Source organism: Mchenga conophoros, linkage group LG10 (genome assembly GCF_057382185.1).
Source record: "Mchenga conophoros isolate Kocher_MC1m ecotype Shallow Benthic linkage group LG10, M_conophoros_male_GT1.1, whole genome shotgun sequence".
Taxonomy (NCBI): Eukaryota; Metazoa; Chordata; class Actinopteri; order Cichliformes; family Cichlidae; genus Mchenga; species Mchenga conophoros.
Window position 1 is genome coordinate 29,449,041 of NC_140535.1, and position 13,551 is coordinate 29,462,591.

Here is a 13,551-nt window from a genome sequence, read left to right on the forward strand (position 1 = left end):
CGTGATATTTAATGGATCGGATTACATTTTTTATTTTTCTCCGATATCCGATCCAGTAATTTAGGTCAGTATCGGACCGATACCGATACGTAATATCGGATCGGTCCATCTCTAGTAGGCGGTGCTGTTGCCATACCAGGTGGTGATGCATCCAGTGAGGATGCTCTCAATGGCACAGTGGTAGAAGGTCCTGAGGATGCGGGGGCTCATGCCGAATCTTTTCAGTCTCCTGAGAAAGAAGAGGCGCTGCTGCGCCTTCTTCACTGTTTTGTTTGTGTGTACTGACCACGTAAGATCCTCAGCCAGGTGTACGCCAAGGAACCGGAAGCTGCTCACTCTCTCCACAGCAGCGCCGCTGATGGTGATGGGGGTGTGTACTTCTTTGCACCTCCGGAAGTCCACTATCAACTCCTTTGTCTTTGCGACGTTGAGGGTGAGATGGTTGTCTTGACACCAGTGGGTCAGGGCGCTGACCTCCTCCCTGTAAGCTGTCTCATCACCATTGGTGATAAGACCCACCACTGTAGTGTCGTCCGCAAACTTCACAATGATGTTGGAGCTGTTAGTGGCCGTGCAGTCGTAGGTGTAGAGTGAGTACAGGAGAGGGCTCAGTACACACCCCTGTGGAGCACCAGTGTTCAGTGTGACGGGGGATGAGGTGATGCTGCCCAGTCTGACCACCTGGCGTCTGTCAGACAGGAAGCTAAGGATCCAGCTGCAGAGGGAGCTGCTCAGTCCTAGATCCTGCAGTTTCCTGTCCAGCTTCGAGGGAACGATGGTATTGAATGCTGAGCTGTAATCTACAAACAGCATTCTCACATACGTGTCTCTCTTCTCCAGGTGTGACAGGGCAGTGTGTAGTGTCAGGGCTATGGCATCATCAGTGGACCTGTTGTGGCGGTATGCGAACTGTAGAGGGTCCAGTGAGTCGGGTAGTGCAGAGCAGATGAAGTCCCTGACCAGCTTCTCGAAGCATTTGCTTACGATGGGGGTCAGGGCTACAGGTCGCCAGTCGTTCAATGAGGAGATGGTGGAGGATTTGGGTACAGGGACGATGGTGGCCATTTTGAAGCAGGCTGGGACTACAGACAGAGAAAGGGAAAGGTTGAAGATGTGCGTGAACACTCCAGCCAGCTGAGCCGCGCATGACTTGAGGACGCGGCCGGGAATCCCGTCCGGACCAGTAGCTTTGCGTGCGTTCACCTTCCTGAAGCACCTCCGCACATCCTCCTCAGACACAGTGTGCGCACTGACGTCATCCGCGGTGCGCACACTGTCCGGTCTCATGGTGTTCGCTGTGTCGAATCTAGCGTAGAATACGTTTAGATCCTCACACAGAGGATGCTTTAGTTAACGTGTCGTCTCCAATTATGTTGTGCATGTCACAGTTTAACAGTTTCTCAGTGCTGTATCTGGGTTTTGTCTTAAAGCAAACTAGTGTAGTCATGGAAAGACTACTAAAAGTCATTTTTTAAGGTGCAGTGCAGATGCTGGAGGATGCCGAATTGCAGCAATGGCTCCCATATTTATGTAATCCTTCCATTTAATACAAGGGAAGTGAAAAACACTGAATGAGTTTCAGTACCAAAAGTTTGTAAATTAATTTTGCTACTATTGTTCTGTAGTTCTGAAGTTATAATGGAGCGCATTCGGGGCGTTTTGTCGTTCAGGTAAAACTTCCTTTAAGGTGTTTCATCTTCTGTCCTGATGATCCAGCTGTTGCAGGACATTTAGCACAGATTCAGTAACGCCATGATCAGATCCTTCGACTAGCCAATAGGAAAACACAACAACCCTGCCGTGATGAGAAACTCGTCGCTCATTGGTGAATCTTCGTGTGACGTTTTGGGAAACTAGCTGTTAATTGGTCGTCTGCCCGACTTTAGTTGAGTGAGCCTCCCTCCATCGTTGTTCCGGGATACCTGCAACCAAGAAAAGGTACAGTGCTATTTACATGGCTGTAACTTTATATTAATAGTGTGACACTCCAGGTTAGTTGTATTTAAACCCGATTAAGCCTTTTTGGAGTCCCTTTAGTGAAGCCAAATTCTGCAAAAAATGGGGTTTCTACGCATAACGAGTAGTTATTGTCATGTTTTTGCGTTCATGTATGTGCTTTGCAAAACTTTTCAGTGTACATCCATCCAGCCTTCATTTTTCATGTTTCAAATACCCATTTTTAATTTTCTTAGAGGAAAGTGAGCGATGTGGAGCTGTGACGAAATACTTTACGCGTTTCGGTTGAAACGGAAACGGTAATGTTAAAGACGGACAATGCAAATGCTTATTCGGTTTTTGTGGTTTTTACAAACTCCGGGCTCTTTCACTTACCGTTATGTGTATGTGACAGTTAGGCTATGTTATCTGATCTAACCGGTTCAGGAAAGTGATCAAAGAAAGGCGGCCGACGGCACGCTTGGTGTCGGTAAATGCCACCGTCAGGTGTTTCTTTTGGTGGAATTCCAACTATGAGTCTGATTTACACGCCTGATGGGCACCTGCCGTTAAGTCTGTGGGAGAAATGCAAACTGCAAAGAAGGTGGTAAAAGTGCCACTTTCAGATGGGGGGAAAAATTAAAGCCTTATTTATGAATTTAAGAGTTTAAGCGTTTTTCAACAAATGTGACTTTATACATGCACTTTTTAAAAAATCCACTAAAATAAAGTTTAAGTTGGATAATGACACAAAGGAAGTGCCAGGAGGCCTTCCAAGATGACTGCATCTTGGCTACATCTGTCTGATATTTATTGGAAAACTAGTTATGAAATTCCCGAGCTGCCAGACTAACTAGTGCTGTGGTTGCTCTAACAGTTCCAAAAAAAACATGTAACCCAACTACGAGGAAGACAACAGTAACTCAGCAGTCTGTGACTTTAAGCCCATTTGTTTGCCTACATTGCCAGTTAAGACTGAACCTAGAGGAGTAGCAGGTTTGGTGTTAAATTTTGAATATGTTCAGTTGGCAGCCAAGGGTGGCCTATCAGCATTAAGCAGGAGGTGTTGATGGGAAAACCACCAACTCACTACCTGGCAGCAACAGCACGCCACTGTATGAATCACCATATGTTACTGAACCAGGAGTGGCATACAGTCTGTGACTTTTCCATCTCTGCATCACTCTAAGATGGCAACGGCTGTAAAATTTAGAAGCTATGAAAATGAGCAGTGGAGGTGGAGGTTCGGGCACTCGGCTAGGAACTTTCTGTGCACCCTCCATTGGATATTTTATGGGCAACTGGGAAGAAGGATTTGTGAAATGCCTCAGTTAGCATACTCAATATGACCTGACACCAGATAAGCAAAAGATAATGGATGGCGAGAAAATTAAAGGTGAATAAGGGAGACTAAACCTCTCAACACTCTCAAAAGGAAATGCTCTGATATAAATATTGACTTTCTTTTGTTGTATTTTTACAGATTCAGCCATGGATCTTGTGCTGAATGTCGCTGACTACTACTTCTTCACGCCGTACGTGTACCCAGCGTCGTGGCCTGAAGACGGAGCCCTGCGGCAGATTATCAGCCTGCTGGTGGTGACGAACCTCGGAGCTGCAGTCCTGTACCTGGGCCTGGGAGCCATCAGCTACTACTTCATCTTCGACCACAATCTGATGAAACACCCACACTTCTTGGAGGTATAAAGCCCATATCTTGTTTTTATGACTGAGTGTTGGCAGAGCTAAAGCCTGCAATCAATTGACCTTTGTATCTGCAAAAGGGTGTACAGATTTATAGGAACACTTGCAAATTACTGTCGTGTGCACACTATGGCTTCAAAACCAAGAATTAATAGTGTTTTTATTGCGAAACTAACTGTATTTTATAGTTGTTTATGTTACTGGTTTCACCTCCTGTAGTGTTGTTAATGCTTTTCCTGCCTAACGGACATGTAGTGTCTACATGTAGTGATTTTAATTGGGCCATTTAACTGGGGTGAGGGTCTCTTCATGAAAGCCTTTGTGTGTCTTTTAAGGCTGGGTGAGATTAATTTTTGTTTTTTTAGCCCCCAAACTACTTTGTTTGAAATGCGCTTTGATAATTTTGTCCATCAAAGTTAATAACAGGAATTCCCCACATTGGTTTCATTTTTTTTTTCATTCTTATTTATTTTATTACATATTAAAAAAAATGTTACTTATTGTTATTTGTAGAATCAAGTATGGCGAGAAATCAAATATGCGATGACCTCTCTGCCCGTGATCAGCATTCCCACTGTGGCTTTGTTTTTCACTGAAGTCAGAGGCTACAGCAAACTCTACGATCATGTTGCCGATTCGCCCCTCGGTAAGCTGAAGAAGCAGCAGAAAATGTTTCAAATTCTCCTAAAGTTTTTGTCGGTGACATGACCTCTGTGCTTTCAGGTTGGCCCGGCCTTTTCCTGAGTATGATTTCATTCCTGTTCTTTACTGACATGTGCATCTACTGGATTCACCGCTTCTTACACCATAAGCTTATTTACAAGGTGAGGACACTTGTGTTTTTTCGTACTGGCAATATACAATTGCTGAATAGTGGAAATGTCTTTATCGTGCGTTAAACTTTATTGACCTCACTGCTCTCTTGTCCCCAACAGCTGTTTCACAAACCACACCACATCTGGAAGATCCCCACTCCCTTTGCCAGTCATGCTTTTCATCCAGTGGACGGCTTCCTGCAAGGAATGCCCTACCACATCTACCCGTTCCTCTTCCCCCTCCACAAGGTGCTCTACTTGGCTCTTTACGTTTTCGTTAACATCTGGACCATCTCCATCCACGACGGCGACTATCGTGTACCCGGAGCTCTGACGAGCGTCATCAACGGCTCAGCTCACCACACTGACCACCACCTCTTCTTCGACTACAACTACGGTCAATATTTCACTCTGTGGGACCGCCTGGGAGGCTCCTATAGGCACCCGTCAGCTCTGATGGGGAAAGGTCCCCATGATCTGATCAGGAAACTTCAAGCAGAGGGAAAGTTGGGAAATGACGAAGCGAAGCCTAACGGGCAAGTGAATGGACGGGCTCAGAGGGGAGTTACCTGTAAGGAGGAGTAACAGTACGCGGGTTATGAATAATTTCAGAAAGTGATCTCTATTTTTTTTGTAAAGACAATTTGCTAAAGCCCAGCGTATTGGAGAGTAATTGGAGTTCATGTATGTGCCAAATAAGCCTTTGTAAGAATTGAGTTCTTGTGGAGCAATGAGTGAATGTGAAACGGCTGCCCCTGGTTGGACTGCACACACATACCAATCACAAACTATCGACTAACATCCGGAGATGGGGTGTTGTTTTGTAGTGTAACAGATTTTTGCGAACCGCGCAGCAAAGAGACTTGAGGATCACCAGAAAGCTGGAGCTGCTGGAGCTACTGGAGCTTCTTCAGTCACAAACCAGACCTGAGGCTGATTTCACAGGGCTCTACTAAAGCCAGAGGTTTTTATTTGACAGGTTATAAATCAGAGTAACCCAAAAGTTGAAACACTGGCTAATCAGCCATGCCTACTTTGCACTTCCAGCTTTTATTATTATTATTTTTTTTTTTAAGAGTCATAAGAAACGTAAGAGAAGAGCAGCAGAGGCCTCATTAACTTTAATTTTTCAAAAGTCGTGTCTTCTGTTGCAATTTAATTAAAATATTGAGAAGATGGCAATTATAAGTAACCGTTAGAAATTACGTTGCCAACAGAAGTGTCAAAGAAATTCTGAAACATTTAAAAAATCTTAGAAAATGTGTTTTATAGATATATACTGGGCAGTTTCCTCTCGGTAGGGAATAAAGTTTGTGGGATAAATATGGGTGCCACATGTGGTTCATTTATTCTTAAGCCCTCACATGGATCATACCTTAAACAGACCTGCATTTATACATCCATCCCCCTCAAAGCACTGATGTGGTGTGATGCATACAACTCCATATTCTTGGTTCTTTCTTTTCGAGCTCTGCAGGATTTTTTTTCATGTGCACTGATTCTGGTTATAAAGACAAGAGAATAGTTGAACGCGATCATTTAATACATGTTTTGCATTTTAATACTATAGTTGTAGCATGCGACATAGAACTGCAATAAATGTATGCACCGAAAGATCACACAGCTCATGTCAGTCTTTGCTGAGATTACATTAGCATCATTGTCAGTGTGTTGATGGATACAGAGTAGAAATGCTTTGTGGATATTTTTTTTTTTTTTTTTTTTTTGAAATATTAATACAATAATAAATTTGAAATATATTTTGGGAAAATAGTGTCTCTTTATATTTTATTTTAAGAGCTTGTATTTTATGGAAGCTTGTTTCCACTTCCAAAAACAACTTATTTTTTTGCTTGGGATTAATGTCTCAAAATTTCAACTAAATAACTCAACTGACTCATGGGTGTCAAATGTTTTCCTTATTGGTGGACTCCTCAAACTTCCATAGTTGTTGGACTTGCAGTTGTAGTTTAAACCCATGGTTTCATCAAACACTTTGACCTAAAGGCAAGCTGACTGCCTAAGACGCAGTCTTCAGTCCCTTGAAGTTTGACCTGCTGAGCTTTTGGGTCATCCGTCCATCTTCAGGTAGTCGAGGCAGCGATACTGACGAGAGCTATGAAAAATGCTAGTTAGTGGTTGTATAGCTAGGACTGTTGTGCAGTGAAAACAAAAGTGAATTTCAGTGTATTATAATTTATTTTTAATATATCTACTTGTTTTCTAGTGAGGTGCTAATATTTTAATATTTCTTACAAACTACACTTTGTCTAGAATTCCACTGGTAAAATAACTCGTATATAAAACCAACTTCCTGCTTTGCAAACGTTCATAAGTGGTGATGTAAAACTCTACAACCTTGGTGCTGTTGCAGTACAATGTGTAGTGTTATACCAAGAGTTTTGTGCATAAATCTAAACAAGTAATTTTTGGTGCTTAAACTTAACCAGCAAGTAAAAGCAAAACTTACAAAAGACAAGTGAGAACAAAGTGCACAAAGCTCCCAAAAACCACATTCTCGTATGTACGCTTTAAAACCGTAATGTTTGTTCTTCTAATATTGTGGCAGCCAGTATTTTTAAAACACAGACGACACAGGGGAGCAGCATCTGACAGTGTTTTACACATTTAAGATGACAACGCAGGTTTTATATGCTCATAATAAAGAACAAAAGCAGCTTTTTTATCAGAGCAAGTATGATGGGAAAGCCTGTTCTACACATGCTCGTTAGATGTCCAACTCCCTTGTCTTGGTGACAGGCAGGCTTTGCTCTCCTGTCAGTAATGTCAGTCATCTCAGCAAAAAAACAAGGGCATCCAAAGGAAGGATCGCATGGCTGCCCCGGCTGCCATTCCTGCTAACATTCCCAGTGCTAGATGCTCCACTACGCCATCAAACGGGTCCCTTTGAACAACCACCTGGTGGGTTCCTAAAATATAGACAGAAAGAAGACACTTATACCATTTGTGTTAACATGACAGTCGCTTTGAATGTCTAGAAAAATAAGGGCAGATCAGGATTGTAAAAAGGGAAAGTCCGCAACTTGAAGATCATTGTGGTGCTGTGGATTGTGCACCGATGATGAACTGAACTCATTTATTGACAAAGGCCTTTTTCCTGGTCCCGAATTTAAGTATCAGCTCGTGTCAAATCCCAGTTGTGCTTATTAAAATGAACTTAAACTAACTGGCATACAGTGTGCCGGTATTGCAGTATCGATGGGCTTCTGTGCAAAAACTAACCACAGTGCATGCGCGTATCTACCACTTCCACTGGAAATTTAAACGCAAGATCGATGCATAAACAAAAAACATGAAGTCAAAACAGCATAAGCATCATTTCTGGATGAAAACACCTAAACATTCCCTGAGGTTATAAGAGAATGATCAGACTTCTGTTAGGAAGGCAACAGTAACTCAAATATCCACTGATTACATTCCAAGTTTGCAGAAGAGCATCTTTGAGTGTAGATGGGCTGCAGCAGCAGAAGACCACACTGGCCCAGCTAGGCCCAAGAAAATGACAATACAATTCACACAGGCTCAACAAAACTCTACAACCATGGGATAACACACCATGTCACAAACTGTTTTCTTGAACATGACCATAACTTCATCATGCTGAAACTTTCTCCACAGTCACCAGATCTCAATCCAGCGGATCAGCTTTAGGATGTGGCGGAGCAAGAGATTTTTACATCGTGAATGTGAAGCTGATGAATCTGAAGCATGTGATGCTATCTTGTCATTGTGGACCAAAATGTCTGAGGAATGTTTCTAGTACTTAGTTGAATCCATGCCTATGAAGAACTAAAGCATTGCCAAAGCCAAAAGGGCCTTTTAACCCAATGCTAGCAATGCAAACATAAGTGAAGTGAATGTATAAAACACATGGCATAATACTTTCAAAGTAAAATCCTATAGGCTTTTACTTTTAAAAGAAAATCATTAAAACCCAATTAAGTGAAGTATTTAAAGCCCCACTAATCTGCCTCTTGGCTCATTTACAGAGCAGGTGTGTGGACTTGTGTCCAGCTAAATGTGGACACAAATATAAAACACTTACAACATCATAAAGAAAAATTGTTATTAGCATACCAATTACTGTTATTAGTCTAAGCACTGCTCACTGTCACGTTTAAAAAAAGGTTGCTTTGTTCTACTTAATTTATTGCTGATTCAAAGCACCGCCCAGCAGGAGCATCAAGTGCCCTAAATCTAGCTCCAGAATTCAATTAGCTCACAAACTGAGCAGATGTGTGGAGGCAAACAGTGCAGCAAGAAAGAGTACTCAGAGTAACACATGTCGCATGTGGGAAACCTTACAAAAAATATGCATTATCACACATGATGAGGTTATACAGAGGTAATTGCAGTGAATGGTTCTGGGTTTTCTGACTGTTTCCTCACAGGCTACATACCAGCTACATCATAAGTGCTCAGTTCTTGTGGTGTGCCATGTTTTATAAAACATACTGCAGCAACCAAAGCAGTTATGGATTATTTAGATTACTGTTGAATTGTCTGCTTCTTTGGAAGAAGAAGACAGCTGCCATATTTCAATTCCCTGTTGTTTACAGGATTCAGAAAAGAGCCCTCATAAGCCAGCCTGTTTTTGCTCGATAGGATATGGTCTAGGATAATGAATGCAAATGAATGCTGTTGTTTTTGATCCAGTATATAGACCGCAGCATTAGATTTATTTAGTGTAGAGCTAAATGCTTCTTTAAAATGCTCCACTTGGTTAATTTTATTGTCCTAAAATTACAATATTAAAGGGAACTATTATAATTTTCCATACTTTAAAAAAATGGCTACATATTATAATATATGTACTATGTATTATATTAAGTCGATAATAAGTCTAGTTTTCTGTGTTAAGCTATGATATCTTACCTGGTCCTGCTCCAGGTGTTATGTAGACAGTGTGGCGGCTATTGAGGGGGACAGCCTGGTAGGAGTCATCATATGGGTCATATGTGAACACCTACAGTGAAAAAAGCAAAGCACTACTTTTAGCTCTGTGGTGGAAACACTATCTGAGAGCTTGCTGATCGTGTTTAAGCTTTTTACAGAAAGCATGAAGCACTCACCGGGTTTCTTCTGGTCTGCAGCAGAGTCAGTTTCCACGCTCTGAAAAATAAACAAGCAGGACTGAGAAACTGAGGGACGGTTGTGAAGTAAATCAGAGAATAATGAGGCGAAGCGTGAGTACCTACATTGATTCGTCTTCACTGTTTGCGCACAGGTTGAGTGTTGAGCCGTCCATGAGGTGAACCACGACGAGATTCTCCCTGGGATTGCTCTCTGGTGGAGTCACACCTGGAGTAAAATTAAAGGAGTAAATTACCCATATTTGTTAAAGGTAAACGAAAGGTGAGAATGAATGAGCTAAAGCTTCTTTCCTATTTTATAGCAAACTGCGACCAGGCCTACTGTAAGAATACACATTTTTGCCATGGACATGGTAATCTATTATCATGAGATATTTTCTTCTAAACTTCTATACAGTCTGACCAATATGGTCTTTAAAATACTGCACATTTAAAGCACTTCTGTGTGTCAGCGTTCACACTTAAATAGTGATGGAACATGTTCGCTTCTGGGTATAATTGTATCACAGATCCGTGCCGTACCTCCACATTCCTGACCGGACTGCACATCTATGCATGCTAGTTTGAGACTGACGCGATGCTCCAGCTCTCGCCTGTTGTCTGACTTGTAAAAGCAAAGACTCCCATCGATCCAAAGGTCACACCAGTTGAGCTTCCAGCGTTTTAGGACAGAAGCTGGAGAGGAGACACATGCCACATTGTAAAATTAGTGCATGGTAAGGTGCTGGGATAACTTTAAACTTCAGTTTAACATCCTTCTGTTGCAGGCCTCACATCTCAGGTGATTTAGTAGTTGCTTTTGAATGTAGTCCCACCGCTACCCCTCCCACCAAGCAGGTGTATCTCCATTGAGTGTCCTTGATAAGCCACTTAAAGGCATGGCCAAGAACAAATAATGAGATTACAAGTTACAAAGGGTAGAGTTTCATAATGCGTGAAGTTTTCTAGAAAATCCTCAGTGTCGAGTTTGCAATCTGGTCACTAACACAAATACACAACACAACATACATGAAAAACAGCCCACATGTATTAGCTATGATTAGAATAAAGCTAATAAATGATAGTAGAATTTAAAGCTTTAAAACTCTGGGATGTTGTTATGAACCAGTGCAGTATTGGTCATCTGTAGACACAAAGCATCTAACCGAGCAGTTAGCAGGTTGAAGCAGGCAGCTGTATTTAGTGAGCTGCTTTAAAATTCAAAGGATAGCCTTCACAGAGATATGCAGCACACTGCCTGTCCCACGATAAAATTGTAATCTGCAAAAATGCAAAAGGTTTCAAATACATTTCACTGTGCTAAGTGTTATCACTTTATTCAACGCAGTTTAACATTTACCCAAAAAGGTGAGGTAAAATGTGCATGTAACATGCTACATGTCACATGTCTAGTCTAGATGTTGATGCTCATACTTAGTCAAACTCCTTAAAAACAGAAAAGTAAAAGAAAATGCAACGGCCCTTATCACTACACTTAACAAATGCAGGTGAAATGGGTGAATATTATTTTAATTATAAGTCTTGTCCTGTAGGTCTTGTCTCTTAAAGCACCCAAAAAATGAAGCCTACATGTTTTTATACATTAACTGAACCGAATAATCGAACCTTTAAGTTACTAGCACTAATTTTATTATAGAATTCCCTGAATTTGTGAAGAAAAAAAAAACTTACTCTGTCTCCACAACCAGCTTGATTTCAGGAGCGCCATAATCCTCGGATGTTGTTCTTGTTATTAGTTTGCTTTGATAATAATCCAGGAGCAAAAGGCTTGCTTATGTCTAAGAGACTCTGCTGTTGGAGGCCTTTGCCTGGGTTTATATGGCCTCTGTCCTGCGGATATTGAGGTATTGGTAGATTAATCTGGCTCTCACCAGGACTGACACTGATTCAGAGGATCATTCTGGATTAGGAGACCACGCCCTCTCTCAACCCCCCCATCACTCTTTCTGAACTGATTTCTCTATCAGACACTTGCACTGTGGGCCACACAATGTTTAAGTTGTTGAACACTCTTATTACATGAACTAAACTCCTGTAGGCCTCAATCCACAGATTCATCTGCACATGCATGACATGCTTTTACAATTTAATCCCTGTCCTAAAATAACATCCAGAGGATTAGCCTAATATTACCCAGGTCAGTTCTGTCAGTCTTCTCAGAATGTCTGCAGGTGATGCATGATGACATCATTTCCTTTTCTAGCCTACAGAAAGTTCTGGTCTTGTTTACATCAGCTCAGTCTCCTGATGGTGTGTTTACACCAGTTCCTAAATTCGGAACTAGTTTTTGTTTGTTTGTTTGTTTGTTTTAACTGTGTGTCAATATGTTATGTTGTCACACCCCATACAAGCTCTGAAATGGCGGCTTTCCTCCCATTGTTGCAGTTTTTCCATGAACCACTTGGTGATTATTGTTGATGAACAGTTTTGAAACTCGGCATGAACTAAATATTAATATATACGATTTTATTAATAATAATAATGATGATACACTGAGTGTTAATGGTTTACTGGAGCATGCCTCTCTGTTTTTAAGGGACACAAAAGGACGTACCCACAGGTAAAATGGTAGAGAAGTTGCAGAAGTGGTTCTGTTTCTTTAGGAGTTGCTATTTGACATCCAGGGCATGACTTGTCTTGTAAACATTTCAATCACAGTGGGGATCGTGGAGAATCTTGACTGCCGCCTCTCATAATTCCCAGCAGGCGTCTTTATTTGAAAGCTCGGCTCACTGCAGTCAGAAGACGTATATGTGCTGCTGTTGTGTTTGATGAACAGAATCCGCTCTCTGATTGTCAAATTTTTCATTTTAATATATTTCTTCTTATCTAAAGCTTTTTTCCCCTCTAAGTGATGTTTCTCTCGGTCCCTTCATATAACTCCTGCTGTTTTATTTAAGAGTTGAACCCCTGAAATCAGTTATAATCTGACATTTTTCAGTAGCCAGCTTCCATCATGTTTGCCATAGAAATATTTTAATGTATACCCAAAATGTTGGCATTTAATACTCAGTCTAAAACATATACAGGAACTCAGTCAGACATCTTTCTTTGCCCAGTTTACCCACTATTACTCTTCTCCACATCTTCAGTTCATCTGAACCTTCCCTAATGGTCGCTACCAGTGAAAACCATTACATCTTCAGCTCTGCCACCTTTTTGTCAGTGCCACGGTCTCCAAACTATACATCAGAGCAGGTCTCACTTCCATCTTGTAAACATTCCCTTCTTGCTGTTCTTCTGTCACACCAGAGAGAGTGAGAGGTGAGTAAATATTGGCGGATGAACCACAAAAAATACTGACGTCAACTCGTGAATGAATGAAAAAGTACTGAAACCACTATATAATGGAGAGAAGCCAGTTTGGCATCACTGACAGGAATAAATGGCTTTTGGTGTGCACATTCAAAAATAATTTTACAAAGCAATAAAGACTAAAGTAAGAAAATTAATGCGAAGAATGCTAATTTACAAATGTCATGTTGATTTTTGTATTTAATGGTAAAGTTTATGACATTTCACAGTGGTTAAAAAAAGAATGGTTCCTCCAAATGGGCTTTTTCTTTCCTTTCTTCCACTTCATGAGCACTTGCATGCACCAAGAGTTTAGAGCCTGATAAATGTGAACATTTATTGATGAAAACATGGCAAAATGGCCTTTTCTGCTCTATTTTTGATCCCGTGTGCATGAGAGAAAAGCCAAAATAAATTCAAACTCTTGAACCCAGTTCTTTTTTTTTTAGTCATTAAAGATGTATGCTCAGAGAAATCCTTAAAAGCCCCAAACTACCATGACATCCGTGCCCATGATGAGAGTAAACTTCTGATGATTTCTCTTAGCAAATGTGCTGCGTCTAACTGTTTGTCTTCATGTTCCTCCTCTGCAAAGCTATAAAACACGAAAGCTATTTAAAAGTAAATCATGACATATAGATCAGTAAAGTAACAATAAACACATCGAACTACATATTGCTCCTCCAGGA

General features: G+C 41.2%; 2 protein-coding genes across 2 annotated transcripts; one reads left to right on the forward strand and one right to left on the reverse strand.

The window, feature by feature from the left end:
* The first annotated feature begins 1,824 nt into the window (after positions 1 to 1,824).
* LOC146566178 (lathosterol oxidase-like) lies at positions 1,825 to 6,341 on the forward strand. The gene is made up of 5 exons (XM_085289732.1): positions 1,825 to 1,938; positions 3,419 to 3,636; positions 4,153 to 4,285; positions 4,363 to 4,463; positions 4,575 to 6,341. The coding sequence occupies exons 2-5, from the start codon at positions 3,427 to 3,429 to the stop codon at positions 5,037 to 5,039; spliced, it is 909 nt and encodes a 302-aa protein (XP_085145858.1). The 5' UTR covers positions 1,825 to 1,938; positions 3,419 to 3,426; the 3' UTR covers positions 5,040 to 6,341.
* A 723-nt stretch (positions 6,342 to 7,064) lies between these two features.
* plekhb1 (pleckstrin homology domain containing B1) lies at positions 7,065 to 11,423 on the reverse strand. Its single transcript, XM_085289733.1, has 6 exons — positions 11,240 to 11,423; positions 10,091 to 10,243; positions 9,674 to 9,776; positions 9,548 to 9,587; positions 9,351 to 9,441; positions 7,065 to 7,384 (listed from the first exon to the last, which is right to left on the reverse strand). The coding sequence occupies exons 1-6, from the start codon at positions 11,274 to 11,276 to the stop codon at positions 7,251 to 7,253; spliced, it is 558 nt and encodes a 185-aa protein (XP_085145859.1). The 5' UTR covers positions 11,277 to 11,423; the 3' UTR covers positions 7,065 to 7,250.
* Positions 11,424 to 13,551: the final 2,128 nt, after the last annotated feature.